At 41.6% G+C, this 18,258-nt stretch overlaps 1 protein-coding gene across 1 annotated transcript; it reads right to left on the reverse strand.

Annotated features, from left to right (window-relative positions):
• Positions 1–10,909: 10,909 nt before the first annotated feature.
• Positions 10,910–14,361, reverse strand: LOC307259031 (protocadherin 8; the record flags this gene model as incomplete). The annotated part of the gene is made up of 4 exons (XM_080038750.1): positions 10,910–11,259; positions 11,397–11,530; positions 11,774–11,844; positions 11,998–14,361. The coding sequence occupies 4 exons, from the start codon at positions 14,359–14,361 to the stop codon at positions 10,910–10,912; spliced, it is 2,919 nt and encodes a 972-aa protein (XP_079894876.1).
• Between the last annotated feature and the right edge of the window lie 3,897 nt (positions 14,362–18,258).

Consider the following 18,258-nt stretch of genomic DNA (forward strand, 5'->3'; position numbering starts at 1 on the left):
TGAAGACAGATGTTAAAAGGTCTGGGAAATGCATGCTAGGTGACCCAGAGTCAAGATTAATGGTGGAGTAAGCGTTTCTGGAGAACGCTTGATGTCAAAATCACTTATTGTCAAAATCAGTGAATATCTCTTCACAATCTGCTACCTTTCCATGCTGTGTGCACCCTGGAAAGAAAAAGCTGGTGTTAATACACAGCCAATGCTCGGTAAATAGGTATGTAAACAAAGAGGGGCCTGTGTAGCTAGCAATGTGCCCGTTTACAGAGCCTAGGCTGTGTATTTACACAGAGTGTATTTCTGCGCACACACACAGTAAGCAGTAGCAGATCCAGAGGAGATATTCACTGTTTTTGATAAAAAGTTATTTTGACAACAATCATTCTCCAGAATTAATGACTCCACCTTTAATGAACAAATGTCACTTTTGAGGAGGGCTATAAGATTCCTAAAATAACCTGAAAATCAGGCAAATAAAATATTTGCAGCACTTAAAGTTTGAAGAAGGCAACAGGAATATGGGCCTCTTTTAGCTTTGGCCCCCTACATGAACATTTAATGGGTCAGCTAGCTTTTTCATCATGTAAGGAATATAATGGAACAGTGAACCATTTTGGGAAATATGTTTACATTTCTCTCATGTCGCAGTATGTAAAAAAAGGGATTGGTAAGAGTCTTATGTTTCTGTGCTAAGCATAGAGCTGGAGTTGTGAAGTGATTGGTCCTTGACCAAAGCTCTCCTACTGACTTAATGGTTGTTTAATGGGTGTACAGAGATGGCAAATTTGTGGTTTTAGAGGGATGTTACAATTTTTATGTCCATCCACCCAGCACTTCAATGAGAGGAAAAGACTCAAGGTCTCTTTCTGAATCCACATACTGTTGTCGTCACATTTCTGTTAGTGTTCGGATTAAACAAACAAGACACACAGTTTTGATGAGTGAGCTTTAAACGTTCCAATTCCGCTTGTTTTTAAGGTTTGGACAGCTTTAGGCCTATTTCCCCCCTACTTCTGGTCCTAATCCTGAGCTAAGCTAATTTTCAGCCCTCAACGCAGAAATTGGTATCGATATTTTCATCTTACTTTCAGAAAGAATGCAAAAGGAATTTCCAAACTGCTCACCTATTCCTTTAAAAATTATATAAAGTACAAAACCATGGTATTTATTTAGTAGGATGTTGGGAGTACACAACATAAGACTAAACTCAACAAAGTTGAGTTGTTAAATGTTTAAATCTATTTCAATCTGTTTTGTTGAAAGCTATGCTCGCTATCCAAGAGCAAGTTTGATTTGTGCCGCAAAAGGTCCATATATCATCAAGATAAATATAATATGTGTGCCACTTTTTTTTTCGGGGCTTCTGTCTAAATTTCACTGAGCTGAAATCTAGTGCGCAGACTCACATAGGCTGTGCCAGATGCCTCGTCTCACTCTTAGCTCAAGTGTCCCACATACAGTGTGAGAGAATTGCTGGCAACACTGCTCTTACAACCGGCAGAGAAGCAGCAGGTTAGAAAAAAAACACCCAGGAGAAATGATTCAAGGTATTGGAGAGCCAGAGAGGCGAATAAAGTGAATGCAATTTCAAAGGGGCAATAATGGAGGTCATGGAGTTGGATGCTCCTGTGCTGGCCACAAAAATGACTTGGTTGATGATGGAATCAATCACACCTCCGTGGCACTGAACGTTAATGACGATGTTGTTTTGTTGTTTTTTTTCTGTTTGTTTTTTTGCATTTTTAATAACAGTGTGATCATCGAACCTAGCCATCCATCTCTGCAAACGGAATGAAGTGCAGTTATCTGGAGCCGTGCTGGGTGATATCAGCTGACTGAAGCAATAATATTTGAAATGTGACGGATGTTTTTATTTTATTATTATTATTTAGGTATATTCATAGATTGTTTTTGAGTGCTGTTATTCTCTTGTGTTTTTGTTGTTTGACGACTGAACACAAGGTCAAAATGGAATTTATCCTCTGATATCGCCTGCCAGTCCAGACAAGAAAAATGCTCACTCAAGGTGACATTACTTTGGTGTCTGCACTCTGCATGCCACTGCATCTTTCATTTCCTCTGAGCTAAAATTTACAACTTATCCTTTGACAGGAGGAGTAAACATCTCTGATATGACCCAGGCTGTGATCTTCCTGCATACACAAAAAAAACCTGCCTCGTATTCTATGATCCTTGACAATCCCAAAGAAAACGGTAAACAAAACACTTTCTCTCTGTATTCTGTGTGGTATTACAGTGGCACTGTGGGTCTACCGGCACTCATTTAATCAAATAGTAACCATGATATACTAGTTACAATAGCATCCTGATTTAGGAGATCCCATGACATTTCCTTATTCTTTCTGCGGTGACACTTGATCTCAGGCTGGGGGCAAGGTTATTTAGTATGCAATGGATCAATCATCAACCTTAAAAAAATGACCTTCTCGAGCAGATGTCTACCCAGCAAAGTGGCCGACAGAGGCAAGGGACTATCAGAAAATTTAAAATAAGGACCTAACATTGTTTTTGTTTGAAAAAGAAATGGAACAAAACTAGGCATAGCATCACCTACACAAACTTTCCAAGAAGTTCCCTGACAGATTGCTGTGGTTTTTAATTTTTTTTATTTATTTTACGAGTGTCTTTGGAGGTTTTTCTTTTCACAAAACCAGACTGAGGATAGAGCAGACTTTTTCCTCACATACAGGGCTCACCATCCCTGTTCTGACAACACATTCTGTCTCCCCATTGACAACCAGACCAGCATTCTGGTGATTGTGTCCTATAGCCTGCCACTGATACAGCAGTCGTCAAAACCATGACAGCTAAACTCATTTTCCAGGGAAGCACTGTCCAACTTATTAATACTTAATAGGAACTGAGAGAAAAATCCCATGCAATGGCTCTGGCACAGACTCTCCTTTCAAATTAAAAAGACTACAAAAGTGAATGTTTGATTCTCTCTAAATAAAAATAAACCAATGGCCATGCAGTGCATGCCTAATTGCAGACGAAGCATCAAATTAAAATGTCAGGGACTAGTTGGAGAAGCGGTGGCTGCAGAGTTGGTGTTCAAATGTATGTTGGAAATTATGCCGTCTTCAAGGAAGGTGTCATTTGTGCAGCCGTATTACCAGAGCAATGCCACGTTATTAGCTTTGACAATTCTCAGTCATGTTAATGTCGGGAAGGAAGGAACTAAGGCAGCGTACCACCTAGTGGGACGTGAATAACCCATATATCTCCCCACCAATTAGTATTAGGCTGTACTGTAAAGTGACAGGAAACTAATTCATAAATACTGTAGCAACATGAAAGAGGAGGGAAGCCATCCGCAGAAGAAAAATAAACTGTCAGTCCCATACAGATAGGGGGAACATCGACGGAGCCTTTCCAATTACTTCAAGGTTAACTGTGAACCACTAATAACTTCAGGGAAGCGGAGAAACAAAACATTGTTAGCTAATTACATAAGCAAGTCATTTAGGCTGATTGATGCAACATAATATTCAGTGCTCCCTCTCTCTCTCTCCCCCCTCTCTCTCCCCCCTCTCTCCACATTCTCTCTCCCATTTTTCCCTAATTTTCACTTCTATATAGGCTAGCAGAGAACAGCATAAAGGCTGTGTTTCCTTTGGCAGCTGTCTCCATGACACCCCACACTGACACAATGAGACACACTCCCAGGCTCAGCAGTAAACCACAATCAACTGGTGAACAACTGGCACAGATTTATCATCATCAGCTCAGGACCAAAGCTGTACGTGTGAGCCGACACACTCTGCAGATAGAGAACTGCATTTGCACTGCCATTGCTGTTTAAGACAGAGGTCAACCAGTCTGCTATAGTGACGCGAGGGGAGAGCAGCAGTCACTCAGTCAGTGTGTGCGCATTTATGCCGCGGTAAACTAAATTGATATTCCTCTGGTTTAGCGGCGCTGATGAGATGAGGCATTCTGTTTTTCATTTGGTTTATATAGACGGCCGTATAACAAAAGAGACTTAAGGGGAGATGGATCATTTATGTTTATTGTTATTTTTGGTCGCCTCTTCTGTCACTGAGGTAACATTCAGAGAATTCTGTTCAATCATGCATGCGGTGATATTTGTTATTTATAAAGATGCATGAACAACACAAGCTCAAGCGGGACTTGTGCTTTTGTTGTACAATATTGTAAATATGCTCAAAAGGAATGTGAATTAGTTATCCCTAGTGTTGCTGTGGAATATTCATTTTGTTTCCATAGTGTGTGTGTGTTTGTGTGTGTTGTGTGTGTGTGTGTGTGTGTGTGTGTGTGTGTGTGTGTGTGTGTGTGTGTGTGTGTGTGTGTGTGTGTGTGTGTGTGTGTGTGTGTGTGTGTGTGTGTGTGTGTGAGAGAGAGAGAGAGAGAGATTTTGGTTATTGGACCATCAAGACACTGATGAAAGAGCGGAATGTGGAATTCATGGCATTGAACGACTCGTAGGTGTCCTTCAGCTGAAAATGAGCACTCGATGGTCTGAGTGTGTGGAAGGCCCTCAAAGCGTCCACGTCCTCTGTTTGTTCACTAGACTTGAATGCGGCGTACCCTTCACCTTCCAGATAATAAAAAGGTATCAATCTGGGCTGAAAAAGTAAAAACACTGGTTGCACTTAATGAATTTATGTAAACATGAAAAGTAACCCTGTCTGGTGATGAACGTATATCTCTGAAAGCCCCACCAGCCATACAATGAGAGCAGCACATCTGAAAAGGCAGCGAACATTTAAAAGAACTGACACATTACATGGTGTTACTGTTGAACACAGGCTTCCCGTGACACAACTCCATTAAAAAGTGACATTTTGTAATGGCATAGCAGGAGCTCATGCATTTCACTTCTTGCTTTATCTGAAGAAAAAGGCTTTCGGATGAAATGGCAACAATTTATTTATTCTATTTGGTTGTGTTAAATCATATTTTTTTCATCACATTACATACAGGTTATTGGGCATAAAACTGCATGTGAATCATACTTGTAAATAATGTGCGGGTAGTCTGTAATATGTCGAGGTTGCAGCCTGATGTTTCCCCCTAGTGGTATAACAACTAAAATAGATCAGATAGACATTAATAATGTTCAGTGCCACCATTGGCTACATCAAGTATCTAATGATTGATTAATCACAAATTCATATTTCAATAGGTTTGGGTTTATGCAACTTTACCTGTATGAATATTGCATTACGCTATATAACAATGCTCTTCACAGAAACAAAGCATGTCAAACAGTGAGTGATGTTAGGATAAACACAGGATAAATAATATAATACTGGTTGTACAACGTGTACACTCTTAGTCCCAGCACAACCTGCTTCTCTTTGTATCACCTGGATATTCAAGTCAAAATAATAGATGCATGTCTGCCTTGTTACGTGTTCTGACTTGTTTGGGGCTTTTATAAATTCAGGAAAAAGCCAGAAAAAATAACGGAAAATCAGTAATGATTGATGTTGCTGCTGAAATGGCTAGAATACTTCTGCATTATTCCCTTAGAAATGGGTTTCTGATATCAGCATCTTACCACTTCTCTCTCTCTCTCTCTCTATCTCTCTCTCTCTCTCTCTCTCTCTCTCTCTCTGTTAGTAATTACCCGACTGAGATTTAGAGCAGAGATATTAATGCTATAAATATATCAAATCAACCAAATCAAATTGTTTAATTAAAAACAAATATAGGCACAGGAGTCAAGAGAAACACAGCATCTTGTGTTCCTTAATCTGAATTATACTGTTATTATTACATTGTATTCTCAGAGGTCAGCTATTAGGGGATTACAAACAGAAGATGCAGAAGCTTCATTGTTTTCATTGTATTTATCTTCAGGGTTTTTCAAAACTCTATTCATAGCTCATCATTCAAGATTAAGGATAGAGCGGGAGGACATAATAGCAGCATGTACAATCTTGCAGTTACTTAGTGTTTTGAAGTTGCACTTTGCACGGCTGACAATAGTTAATATTGCATCATAATACAGTGTTTACGGCATGTTAATATTTTCTTTTATTATAGTGCAGTAATGATGCAGTGGATTACTTAAAACAAAACACATGTAGATTCATATTGCATAGTATCCTGTATCATGATAATGGCACAAGTCCTAGTTATTCATGAAACTCGTCTCCACATTTCCCAAAGAACGATGTAACTGAAAGAAAATTCTTAATTTATAATATAAAAGCAGTTTGGCAATTTGTCAAATATTTTTCTCTCTGATTGAATTTTAAAAGGTTTTTGCAGTTTCCCAAACCCATATTCACTGGGTCTGCTCTAGCCTGGTTCTACCAGACCATCGTATTTCATTTAATTTGTACAGAAGGTCTGGAACTGCTCAATTGACAAACATTCAATCACTTGGAGGCGGGTGTCTGCTGAGGTTTACATTTTTTCGATCTGCCCAGTGCCACTCCGGATCTGCCATAACCAATCACATAGCGTTTGGTCGTGACGTATGTCTTGCGCCGGGACCGGCCGGAAAACAACAAAACTCAGCAAAGCTTGTTCTTGCTCCGGCTTTCATTTATGGATATTCGGCAGCGTTGCCACAACAGACTGAATAGCTTTTCTCGTATCCTTATCTATTGTCTTCCTGTGACTACAACTGAAACTGGCGCACAACCTCAACGTCATCATGCTAAGCCACTCCCTCTGTTCGCTGATTGGACTGCTAGAAATCTGTTCGAGCAGGAACGCTTGAATATACCGCAGACCCGGACTGACTACTGATGGAAAATGAAATGTGAGCGGAAGTAGGCGGGCGGAGCGAGGCTAGGTCTGCTCCCCATCAAGGGGAATTTTTGCAAATATTACAAATGCAACAAGACCTTTTGCAATACAAAAAATAATGCATAACATACATGTCTATAGCTTACATTGGATAAAACAATACATTTCTGAGTAACAATGAATCCTTGCTTTAATGCAGATTTGGTTGTGAAGCTGCAAACACAGCAGTAGAGTAACAAAGGGCATCCCCCCTGTGACCACTTGGTTGTTAGGATCCAGACCCGCAGACTTCCACTCTTACAGCTTTGCACTGGTAGAGGCACATGTCATCATTTGGCACAGACAGAAAACCATGCTCTCATAATATGAAGATTCAAATACTTACCGAATGACCCCAGTGAACAGGGAAACAGAGATAAGTACTGTATGTCCTTGTTCTGTGAATTTAAGGTTAAGAGAATAATTTGACATTTTGGAAATGAGCTTTGTTCTATTCTTCTTCTTTTTTTTGTTAGCTTTCTTGCTGGTTGGATGATAAAATCAATTGCAGTCTCATGTCTGTCCTTCAATGAGGTTGGAGCCAGCAGCAACGTTAGCTAAACTGAGCACAGAGATAGGAAGCAGGGGGCAAACAGCTAGCTTGCATGGCTTTGTTCAAAGGTAACAACATTTGCATACCAGCACCTCCGAGGATCACTAATGACATGCTCTATCATGTGCATTTAACTGGAATAGAAAAGGAAGTTTAAAAACAACATTTTATGGGGTGTTAATGTGCAGTGACTTCCTGGAGTATCAGCGGGTTGCTTGCCTGGCAGCCTTTAGAGGACTCCTTTCAAGCTGTATGCTAGGCTATAAGCTAATCAGCAGCTGGCTGCAGCTTCATATCTAACAGACAAATATGAGAATGGTATTGACATTCTCATGTAACTCTGAGCAAGAAAACAAAGGATGGTATTTTCCAAAAATATCTAGATATTCTTTTGAATTGCCTCTGATGGTATGCAAATTATTAGCCGAGCGGTTACCACGCATGCCATATAACCGTACGTTGAGTCCAGCCGACAACCTTTGTTGCATGTCACTCCTCTCTCCACATTGTCTGTTCTATCCAATAAATGCAAAAAATGACCAAAACATTACTTTACAGAAATTATGAATTAAAGCAAGGTAAGGTATAAAAAACTAAAGCAAATTGTAAAGATATTTTTTGCACAATATGTTAAGGTGTCAATGAAACAGGTCTCTCCAAGCTCTCACAGTAATTAAAACTCTGTATGTTTGGCAGTAATTGCATAGGGGTGACAAAGCCTGAGTAATACCGACCCTTAATTTAACACAAACTGTTTCTTCATGCCTTCCAAATGTCTCACGTTTTAATTACCCCAAAGTGTCTAACATTGATATAGGGGGTGAACTTGGTTTGAAATAACCTCTGGTAAATGAAACCTCTTAATGTTGAATGAACACAGACACAGCCTCTCCTTTCCAGACAAACTGTCAAGTGGAAAACAAATGGTGTTATTCTTTTCCCGCACACCAGCTTCACAATTCAAAGCATCCAAGAAGTCAATATCCGCACTTGGCAGTTGAGACAAAGATGAAGATGAGGCGCAAGTATAGTACAAAGCATTGTATTGTGGGATGGGCCTAAAGCACCAAGTGGCATCGATTCAGGCAGGCTCCATCTTTGCGCACAGGGTACACTGGGGGTCTCAGAGATGAAATGCTAAGAGGCCATTACAACAAAATCACAGTGATACAGCTAACCATTTTTCGAGAAGAAACCTGACACCAACAGGTGCGGAGGCTAGAAATGATGTGTGTAATTCTGACACGTATGCCCGTGGACTACTGATGAGTAAAAAAACAACAACCCTAAAACACTCGTTTCCTGGTACCCGGGGAGGTTTCGAAGGTGCTGTGTGAGCTGCTGCGGGACATTTTAATGTAAAGTCAGTTTGTATGTGAATCAACAAAATGTCTGCCAGTAATGCCTTTCCGAGCTGACACACATTTTATACCAAAGTATGCAGATGAACATACCTTGAGGCACAAATTGTCAGGTCAGTGCACATCTATCTGACCTATACAAGGAGCATATGAAGTACAGATGAACGGAATCATATTGTATTGATTGATAAATGCGTTTCCCCTCGATGTACAATTGGCTATCTGTCAGACCAGTGCACATCACTGGGGGCACAAATATGACCTTCTTTCTTATTGCTTGCCTTTTGTACCGGATGGCCTTGAAATCCTCAGTGGACTGTGTAGCCCAAATAAAGTTATTACCTTTGCAATTTCCAAGCTTCTAGTCTGACTCTGCAGACTAGAAGTATTTAATTAGTAAAAAAAGGTGATCAGGACAACAAAGGGGAATATCATTTTTGGAACAATGTCCTCTATTCACGAGGCATATTGTGCTAATGGGAACTCTTTTTAGTGCTTTACAGTTATGTGAAAAGGCATCTAATCCACTCTATTCCAGCTTTTATCACTGCCATCAGAAACCAAAAAAAAAACAGCAGGTATTTATACTTATGCAAATCAACCCTGCTCTTACTCCCCTTTTCCTGCAGATTAAGACAGAGAGCCGAAATAAAGAATAATGGCTCAGTCTATTCCTTGGCAGCAGTTTTGGAGACTATTATCTCTTCAGAACTGACTTTGTAGATGGCTATAAGGTAGTTTTTAACAACCGTTCACTCTTGTCTCCTTTGCTATCATACACCCTTGGCTCATTTAATGTGACCTTAAAACTAATGAGGGGAGAATAGCACGAGAAACGTGTGCACAAAGTAGATGGAATGCAGCAGGTATCTAATATGTTTAACATTGATGTTTTAAGGTGGCCTTACACTTACTCCAATTGAGAACACATTTTTTAATGTTGATGAGAATCAATAGTAAAGCAGGTCTGCACATTTGAAGTTGTTAATGAAAACACATACACGTCCCCCATGGACATCGCCCCCTTGATTTGGAGATGTTATTTTAATTAATTTTATCTTGCATAATTCAGTTACAGACTCTGGTTTCTTGCATCTGAGTATACTGGAATAGCTTTTATAGAATGATGTTGCTGGGATGTGTGTTACTAAGACAATTATGCAAATGCTTTGTTACTTGTATGTTACATGTACTTGAAAGCTTATAAACAGTAGATTCAGATTCAGATTTTAATTTTTTCACTATTCAGGGATTCCGTTGTAAGTGTTGATACGGATTCTAACTGTATACATGTCAAAGGAACATTGGGAATCAGACACACTATGCATGTTCCTGACATATTCATGGTTGAATCAAAGTTTATCATTTAAAAAAAAACTAGTGAACCAGTAAATATGACCATGAAGGATAGGCAAGCATGTGCCTTATATTTTGTTTCATCCTGTATATATTTGTGTTGCATGTTTCTCGGCAAAGACAGCTCAGTTTATATACAAGAGTTCAACCTTCACCGCTCACATCAACCAAAGTCCTTCAGTACCTTGTCAAACAACAAGTGTTGCATTGTGTGTGTTGTGTACAGTGATGCAAATTATATGGGGGAGGCGAAGCATGTGTGACAGCTCCCAGCGTGATGCTTTAGGAATGATGGTTTATGCTTTATTTTTCAATTTGAGTAGCGGCCCGCTCTCTCATTTGCATGCAAGAAACTCAACCGAGCAACCACGACTCTTCAAAGGAGCTCTCCCAGGTACTGGAGCAGCTTGAGATTTTACATCTGATCATCACTGACTGGAGTCTTGATCATGTGGATTCAAACTGGGAGGCGTGATTACAAATTCAGACTGGTGTTCCTACTAGCAGGGGGGGGGGGGGTGATATTTGATCTTCGTAATGCAGAATTTCTCAATTACATCGGTTCATTGTCTGACCTCATCATGTTTCTCAGATCATCATATATTTGAGGGGATTGTTGAATAAATGACATTTTTTTTCAACATTTCAATTAGACTTTTATTGGGAAAAAAAGCCCCAGTGTGCTTCATATATTACAGTATACTTAAACTCTCATTGGTATTCCTTTACAACATTTCCTTTAAACTAAAACAGATATGTACACAAATGCTAACAATATAGGATTAACCAGATTTACAAATTATTTACATCTTCCAGGCACAGCCTAATACGCGTATCAACACAGGTGTTTTTTTCAAAAGATGGTCGCGACCTCTGATGCAGTAGCCACAGTTACAAAACTTGGACTGTGCTTGTGGATTTCAGCTCGTCCAACACCAATGTCACGCTGTTGCTGAGTGAAGTACGATGGGAGGGTCCCGGTCCGGGGGAAGGACTGCATGCTGCTCCTTGACTTTGGTTGATTCGTGCCATAAGCAGACTCCTTCCAAGAGAGGGGGTAGCCATGAGGGTTGTTGAAGACCGGTGCCGGGGCGAAACCTATTGTGTATGCATTGTCTCTGGGGCCTCTGTAGCTCTGCGGTGGCACTGAACAGTATGTGCTTTGGCAATCCTCAGACAAGCTGTTGGAAATGCTCGATACACCTGAAGTGCAAAAGACAGAAGAAAATAAGGATGAGAAACTGTTGATGCAGATATCATATAACTATCATTTATCATTCATGTCATTCTGGTGAATACCCATGTTTAATTCAGTAGTTTGTTTTTGTGTCAAAACGTACTTTTTAGCCTCGGCTGGAAGGTACTGAAGTTCTTCCTGCCTCCGTCGCCGCTGATATCAGAGTCACTGTCGTTAAAGTCACTGTCCCCTTTGCCGCTGTCCTTCACGCTCAGCTGGTCAGTGTTGCCAATGCCACTGCAATTACAATCAACAGATACAGTATGAGCCAACGCCACACCACATTAGCTTGATTATTGATGTCTTTTTTTAACGTACCAGGCCCCGTCTCTACCCCGCCCATCTATAACCTCATTCCACAGTAAAGGCCACAAGCAACAAAAAAATCTATGCGTAGTGCATGTTAAGTATCGTTCAGTGAATGGGAATAGAGCACATCCGAAATGTGAGGGGGGGGGGAATTAAATGTAGTTGTCTTACCTCACTTGCAAGCAGTACTTGTCACCCTGCCACACAGATGTTGCTTGGAAATGCTTGGAGGGCAGAAACATCTAAGAGAACAAACAAAAAAATGACAGCAGAGAGAGAGAGAGAGAGCTTAGTTTCCATTTCTGGCACAGAGATCAAGGCAGTGCTAGGGGAACATCATATGCACATGAAAATAAAAGGATCAAAAAATAAATACTCTTGTGTTGTTGACTCACCTTTGTTTCTGAGTCCCCACTCCTCTCCTCGTACATGCAGGAGCCGTCCAGGGATGAAGAGGTTCTCTCGTGGTAGGAGCCCTGCTGGCCGGTGTATATGTTGGCTTCTGTGGGGCCGATCATGGGGAAGGGCCCGCCATCAAACAGGCTGCGACACACTTCTCTCTTGGAGCTGCTTTTTCTCCCGCCACGGCCCACTTTGCATGTAACAACAACAACTACTATTGCAATCAGCAGCAGTGCACAGCCCCCAGCGAGCATAATAATGACAATTAACGAGCCGTCCAGCATGGAGGTCGCCTCGTCGTCGCTTGACCGCAACACAATGACGACTTGGTCTTTGGAGGGCTCCGTGTCTGTGATGACAAACCTAATGGAGGCACTGCTGGAGAGCGGGGACCTGCCATTGTCACTCACGGCGATTCTCATTTCCAGCACGTCGCCAATTTCGGCTGTCAGCCATTGTTTCAGAGCAATCTCGCCGGTGTCTTTGTTCATGGTGAAAAGCTTGGGGTCACCTTGTACGATTTGGTAGGCGAGCTGGCCGTTCACTCCCTCATCCTCGTCCTCGGCAGAGACGCGGAGGGCGAGGTAGCCGACGGGTGCGTTGAAAGGCAGGGATACGTCAGCAGAGTCATTCAGGAGGACAGGGAAGGTGAAGTATGGATAGTTGTCATTCTGATCCACAACTTTAATCCGGATCGTGGACGTGCTGGAAAGTGGCGGGGACCCTTTGTCTTTGGCCTGGATGACCAGCTCAATCTGTTGAAGGGTCTCATAATCAAAAGACCTCAAAGTATACAAGGACCCCGAGAGTGAATCAATAGACACATACGTGGACAGTGGAGATCCCCCTGGCACCTCTGCGTCTATTAGTTTGTAAGACACTTGAGCATTCTTGTCCACATCAGCATCTCGGGCCACAACAGTGGTTACGTAAGAACCCGGAATATTATTCTCTAGGACTGAAACTTCATAAAGGGACTTACTGAAGAGAGGGGGGTTATCGTTCTCATCTGTCACACAAATGGTGTACTGTCTGACTGTTTTGAATGGTGGGCTTCCTAGGTCCTCTGCAACCACGGTCAAGTTATACTCTGGGATCTTCTCTCTGTCTAAAGTGGTGCTGGTGGTGATCATGAAGGAGTCCCCATACGCCTGCTGCAGGGCGAAATGCTCGTGCCCGAGCAGGCTGATGCGCACGTACCCGTTGGAACCAGAGTCGCTGTCCGAGGTGCTGATCAGAGCCACGAAACTCTCCGCGGCTGCAGCCTCTGTGATGTAGGCGACGCCGTCACTGCTGGACGTCATGGGTTTGATGGTGATTTCCGGCGCGTTGTCGTTCACGTCCACGATGTCTATCACAACTGTGCAGCTGGAAGGGACAGAGTTCGCGCCCGAATCCGAAGCTTTGATGTGCAGCTCGTACGACCTCCTTTTCTCAAAATCCACCTGCGCCTTCAGGGTCACGTCTCCGGAGTAAGGGTCCACGTGGAAAAGTCTTCCGCTTTCCGAAAACGATCCGTCCGCCAACGCGTACGTCACCTCACCGTTCATCCCGTCGTCGGGGTCAAAAGCGTGCACTTTGACAACTCCGTGACCCACCGGCGCGTCTTCGTTCAGCTCCACTTTGAGTGAGCTGTGCTCGAACGTCGGGCTGTTGTCGTTAAAGTCCAGCACTTTGACGTTTACGATCATCGAGCCGGACTTTGCGAGCGCTCCTCCGTCAGTGGCGGTGACCTGGATGGAGTAGGAGTCCTCCATCTCCCTGTCGAGCTCCCTCACCAGCACCAGCTCAGCAAACTTCACCCCGTCCTCCCGATCGCTCACTCGGATGTCAAAGTGACTGGAGGGAGAGATGTTGTAACTCTGAATGTAGTTCTCACCCACGTCCTGGTCCAGGGCAATCTGCAGTGGGAATCTCGAGTCCAGGGGCACGTTCTCCACTATCTCCAGCTTGGTCTCGTTGCGCGGAAAGTGAGGAGAGTGGTCGTTGATGTCCTTTACCTCGATCTCCACGTGGATGAGTTGAAACTTTCCCGTGGAGAAGGCCACGACGTCGAAGGCGATTAAGCAACGCGGGGATCTGGGGCACAGCTGCTCTCTGTCAATAGTTTCCGCCACACTCAGGAGTCCGTCAGTCTCCCGCAGTTGAATCACGGACGAGTTGTTTTCTTGCATGAAGCGAAACGTCGTGTCGGGGTCATCCTCGGGATCAATCTTTAAATCGTTTGACAAGTTTCCTATCTCCGTCCCAGGTGCATCCTCTTCATAGGTGATATACCTCGTAGTTGTACACTCAACGGTGTAAAAGAAAGCGAGAAACAAACACACTCCAACTCCTGAAATCTTGCACGGTCCCATGTTGAGGGGTTTACAAAGTTCTGCTCAAACTAGTCATAAATGATGCAGACGAACCACCACTTGTGCTATGTCAGGTCGAGGCACAACTGTGTTACACTCTTGACTGCTGTGGGACTATAAGCCCCGGTATATGCAAATAGCCTGCCCACGTCGACCAATGGCCTTCCAGTAGTGGTCAACCAACAGGGTAACATTTGTCTCTGACAGCAGTGAACTGTTGTTCACGTTTGTTAGAGCAAAAGGTTTACTGGATAAACTGATTGTGGAGCTCTAATCGGGCCTAATAATGGTTGCTTAAATAAATCTGCTCATTGCAATTAATTAACTCACCAAATTACCCTAGAGGGCCCTAGGCTATTTAATAGGACTACATGCCATCAGAGGAAGTTGAAGTATACCTGCTGATAGCCAGAGGGATTGATTGTGTGTGTGTGTGTGTGTGTGTGTGTGTGTGTGTGTGTGTGTGTGTGTGTGTGTGTGTGTGTGTGTGTGTGTGTGTGTGAGTCAGTCAGTTTTATGAAATGATACAGAGGCTGGTGTGGAAAGAGAAATACAAGTGCAAGAGGAAAAATCCACATGTCAACAAGATGATAATTTTTTGGTCATTGCTGCAAAGATAAACAAGTGCTCAAAACATCAAAAACTCTCATGAGCACCACTGTTGCACTAAATGTAGATTTGTTTTGTGTAAGGCACAAGCAATAGGCAGCGGGGTTAGAAGCTATGAGAATCTTGAAGCACCATTAAGCAAAATATATGAGAAATAACTGCTTTATTTCTATTGATATCTTAATGTGTAATCGGTATGGACAAGTTGTAGTTGGCCAAGGTTGATCCAGGTTTTAAGTATCCATTGCTGGGTTGTTTGAGGCATTTTTTTCAAGCACTGGTCCATTTTGAGATGTTTGTCTATTTTGCTTCCATGGTATGTCTTCTTTTATACTAAGATAAATACAAAGGTCCCAAATGTATATTTAGTTGTTTGTTCTTCTAAACCTTGTCTGTTTGTGTCTGTATATTTCTCCAATACAACCAGCTTTACATACCATTATATCAACATGTGTTTTTTTCATGTGAGACCTGTATATAGTATTTTTTCGATTTATAACATTTTAAAAAGGCTCTATATCCAGATTCTGTTCTGTGAAAACTTTTGACACTATTATTTTAATATTTAATTTAATAATATAATATTTTATTTTAACTATTTATCCAGCATATAGTGTAGATTTTTGTTTTTTAAAAGGGATGAAAATGTATGCATACTTCATACTAAGTTAGATATTAACACATTTTCATATTTATTGAAACATTTCTGAAAACATTGTAAAGTGGTATAACACAATTGTTTGAATGTAAGCAATCAACTGGCAAAGTTGCATCATTATATATATATATAGGTTAACATTTTTACCCTATTCAACAGTGTCTCACCTTAATGTAGAATGCATCATATTTTAAGTTTACCATCTGAATAATTACAGGCAGCACATGGTAAGTACGTGTACCCAAGTAAAAAGGACAATATTTCCATCTGCTACGTAAAAGGAGAAGAAGTATAATATTGCACTCAATGGAAGTACTCAAGCAAATGACCAAAATATATCTTTCAGTACTGGGTGTAAGTAATGTGTTTATTCAGGTAAATGCAGTTGGAAAATCATAACATGAAACTGAAAAAACACATCTAATGATGGAGGATCCCAGAGCCTGGTGATTGTCATGGTTATATACCTATATATTATAATCAGACACGTCTCAACAAACCCTGAAATTTGGGCTTAACAAAACCCAAACTATGAATCCATAAGTATGTATCATAATATCCCTTGTCTCAGTCACGTCTATCTATGTAAACATTGTCCAATCATAATCTGCATAATAATGGAGAAGCAGAAATCTCTTGTGCAGCCGCAGACAGCGTTTCATCTGTTCAAATAGTAGAGAAGGATTTATCAATGTAATGCAGTGAAGGAAAAACCCACCAAGTACCATTTGATTAGCGTTGTGTTTTGGACACCCACCATGTTAATTACACATAAAATATCATTGGTGCTCAGCGTTGGAGGAAAAAGCCTCCCTACATAATCAAGACCATCTGCACTTAATTTGCCCTTTTCAACAATAGTTCTCAAACAAAGGCTTTGGAGAGCAAAAAACAAGTGTGGAGAATAAACTGCATTGTATGAATCCCCCTCCCACCACAAACACACAAACACACACAGCAACAGCTCCCATAGTGATAACAAAAGAGCATGAGTCAGCCAGCCCTTTGTCAACCATATGGTTGATTAGCTTCTGCTGATTAAAAGGAGTCTGTGGCCCTTCAAAAGGCTCTCGACGCCACACAAAAGTTTGGGTTAAATCTGTCTGAGCCCCCCAAGAGGGTAATACACAGGAAGGTGTTAAAAATCACACACAGTAAACAGCCACAGGGAGACTGTGTGAGCGAGAGGTGATAAGGAGCCCTGTGCCATATTCTAAGTGTTATTGAAGGACCAATTGTGCTGATATAATGCATTTCCATTCAACCCATCCCTCCCATCAAATCATTTTCTGCCAATTATTTGGGGGCCAGGTCTGCATCAGTCAAACCAAGGTAGTCCCTTTTCCCAAGCAACGTTTCATTTTAACCTCACTCGCGAACAAAACAAGAAAAAAGATACTCAAACTGGTTGGGATTGATTTTTGTGAAATGCTCTGCCATTTCACAGGTATACCGTCCCATGACCTTTTACGAGACATTGAAGAGCCATGTCAGCCAAGACATTCGGATGATGCCCACACAGCCTCTCAGCATCTCAGGGCCGATCTCGTCCGCACACTTGGCGCTTTGCCACTGAGCAGCTATCTAATTACCTCAGAGACCTGTGCCTGGGACATAGATGAGGCTTCCCCCAAAGTCTTCAAATGTCTACCTTCTTCTACCTCCTCCCCACACAGAGGATTTGTTGTAAAATGCTTTTTTTTCAAGCTCTCAACACTATTCCCAGCCATGATCAGCAGTTCTTCTCCCCAGCTGAACACAGCCTGAGCCAAGGCCCGCTTTCCTTTTCTGACGGTTTGCCAGAGCTCCCTCGAGGGCCAACCAATAATTTGACCACAAAGTCCTTCATCAGTCTTTGGCCTTAGGCGTTCTGACACCACAAACACTTGTGAATCACCCTATGCTTGAACATGGTGTTTGTATAACGGGCAATCCATGACAAGCAGACGTCCAATAACAAGTACCACTCAGGTTCAGATCAGGCATGCAATATTAAGTATATGTGAAAATCAATTTTCACATATATACTAAATGTGAAACCTTATTTTCTTGTTCAGTAAGAGGTTGCTATCATTGACCAGAATACCAGGCATGCAGCATGGACAAAAAAAAGAGTTGAAAAGCTTTCCAGCGAGTAAACCGGCCTGTTCATAATCTATATTATTGAAAGCTGCAGTATTTACATATTGATCCTGGAACATGGTTCAGTTTGATCACATTACAGCAGAAGTGGTTGTTAGGAGTTTGTCTCCTAATCCACAATAGCACCAAACCAACAAGTGGTTCTCCTTTGTATTGGGCTGCAAATTATTACATTCAGTGTTATTTGGCCTTTTAGGCTAAGTCTGAATAATACAAAACCTAACTTCAATCATTAATATTGGGAGTTCAACAGTGTTGCATCATCCATCACTTGTGGATCTCATCCTTGAGTGAGAAATATGATGTTGAGTTAATCTTAACAATACACTTATGCCTCTATCTCTCATAATCTTCTTACAGTAATTCTTGGTTATTTTCTCTTAATTTTTTCCTATTTATTTTTGTTTTCATCCTTTATTAAAAACAAGATCATGCAGAGCACATGAACACTGAGCCGGTGGGAGAGGATCAAACATAAGATACTTTCC

The sequence above is a fragment of the Ammodytes marinus genome (assembly GCF_949987685.1).
Source record: "Ammodytes marinus genome assembly, chromosome: 12".
Taxonomy (NCBI): domain Eukaryota; kingdom Metazoa; phylum Chordata; class Actinopteri; order Uranoscopiformes; family Ammodytidae; genus Ammodytes; species Ammodytes marinus.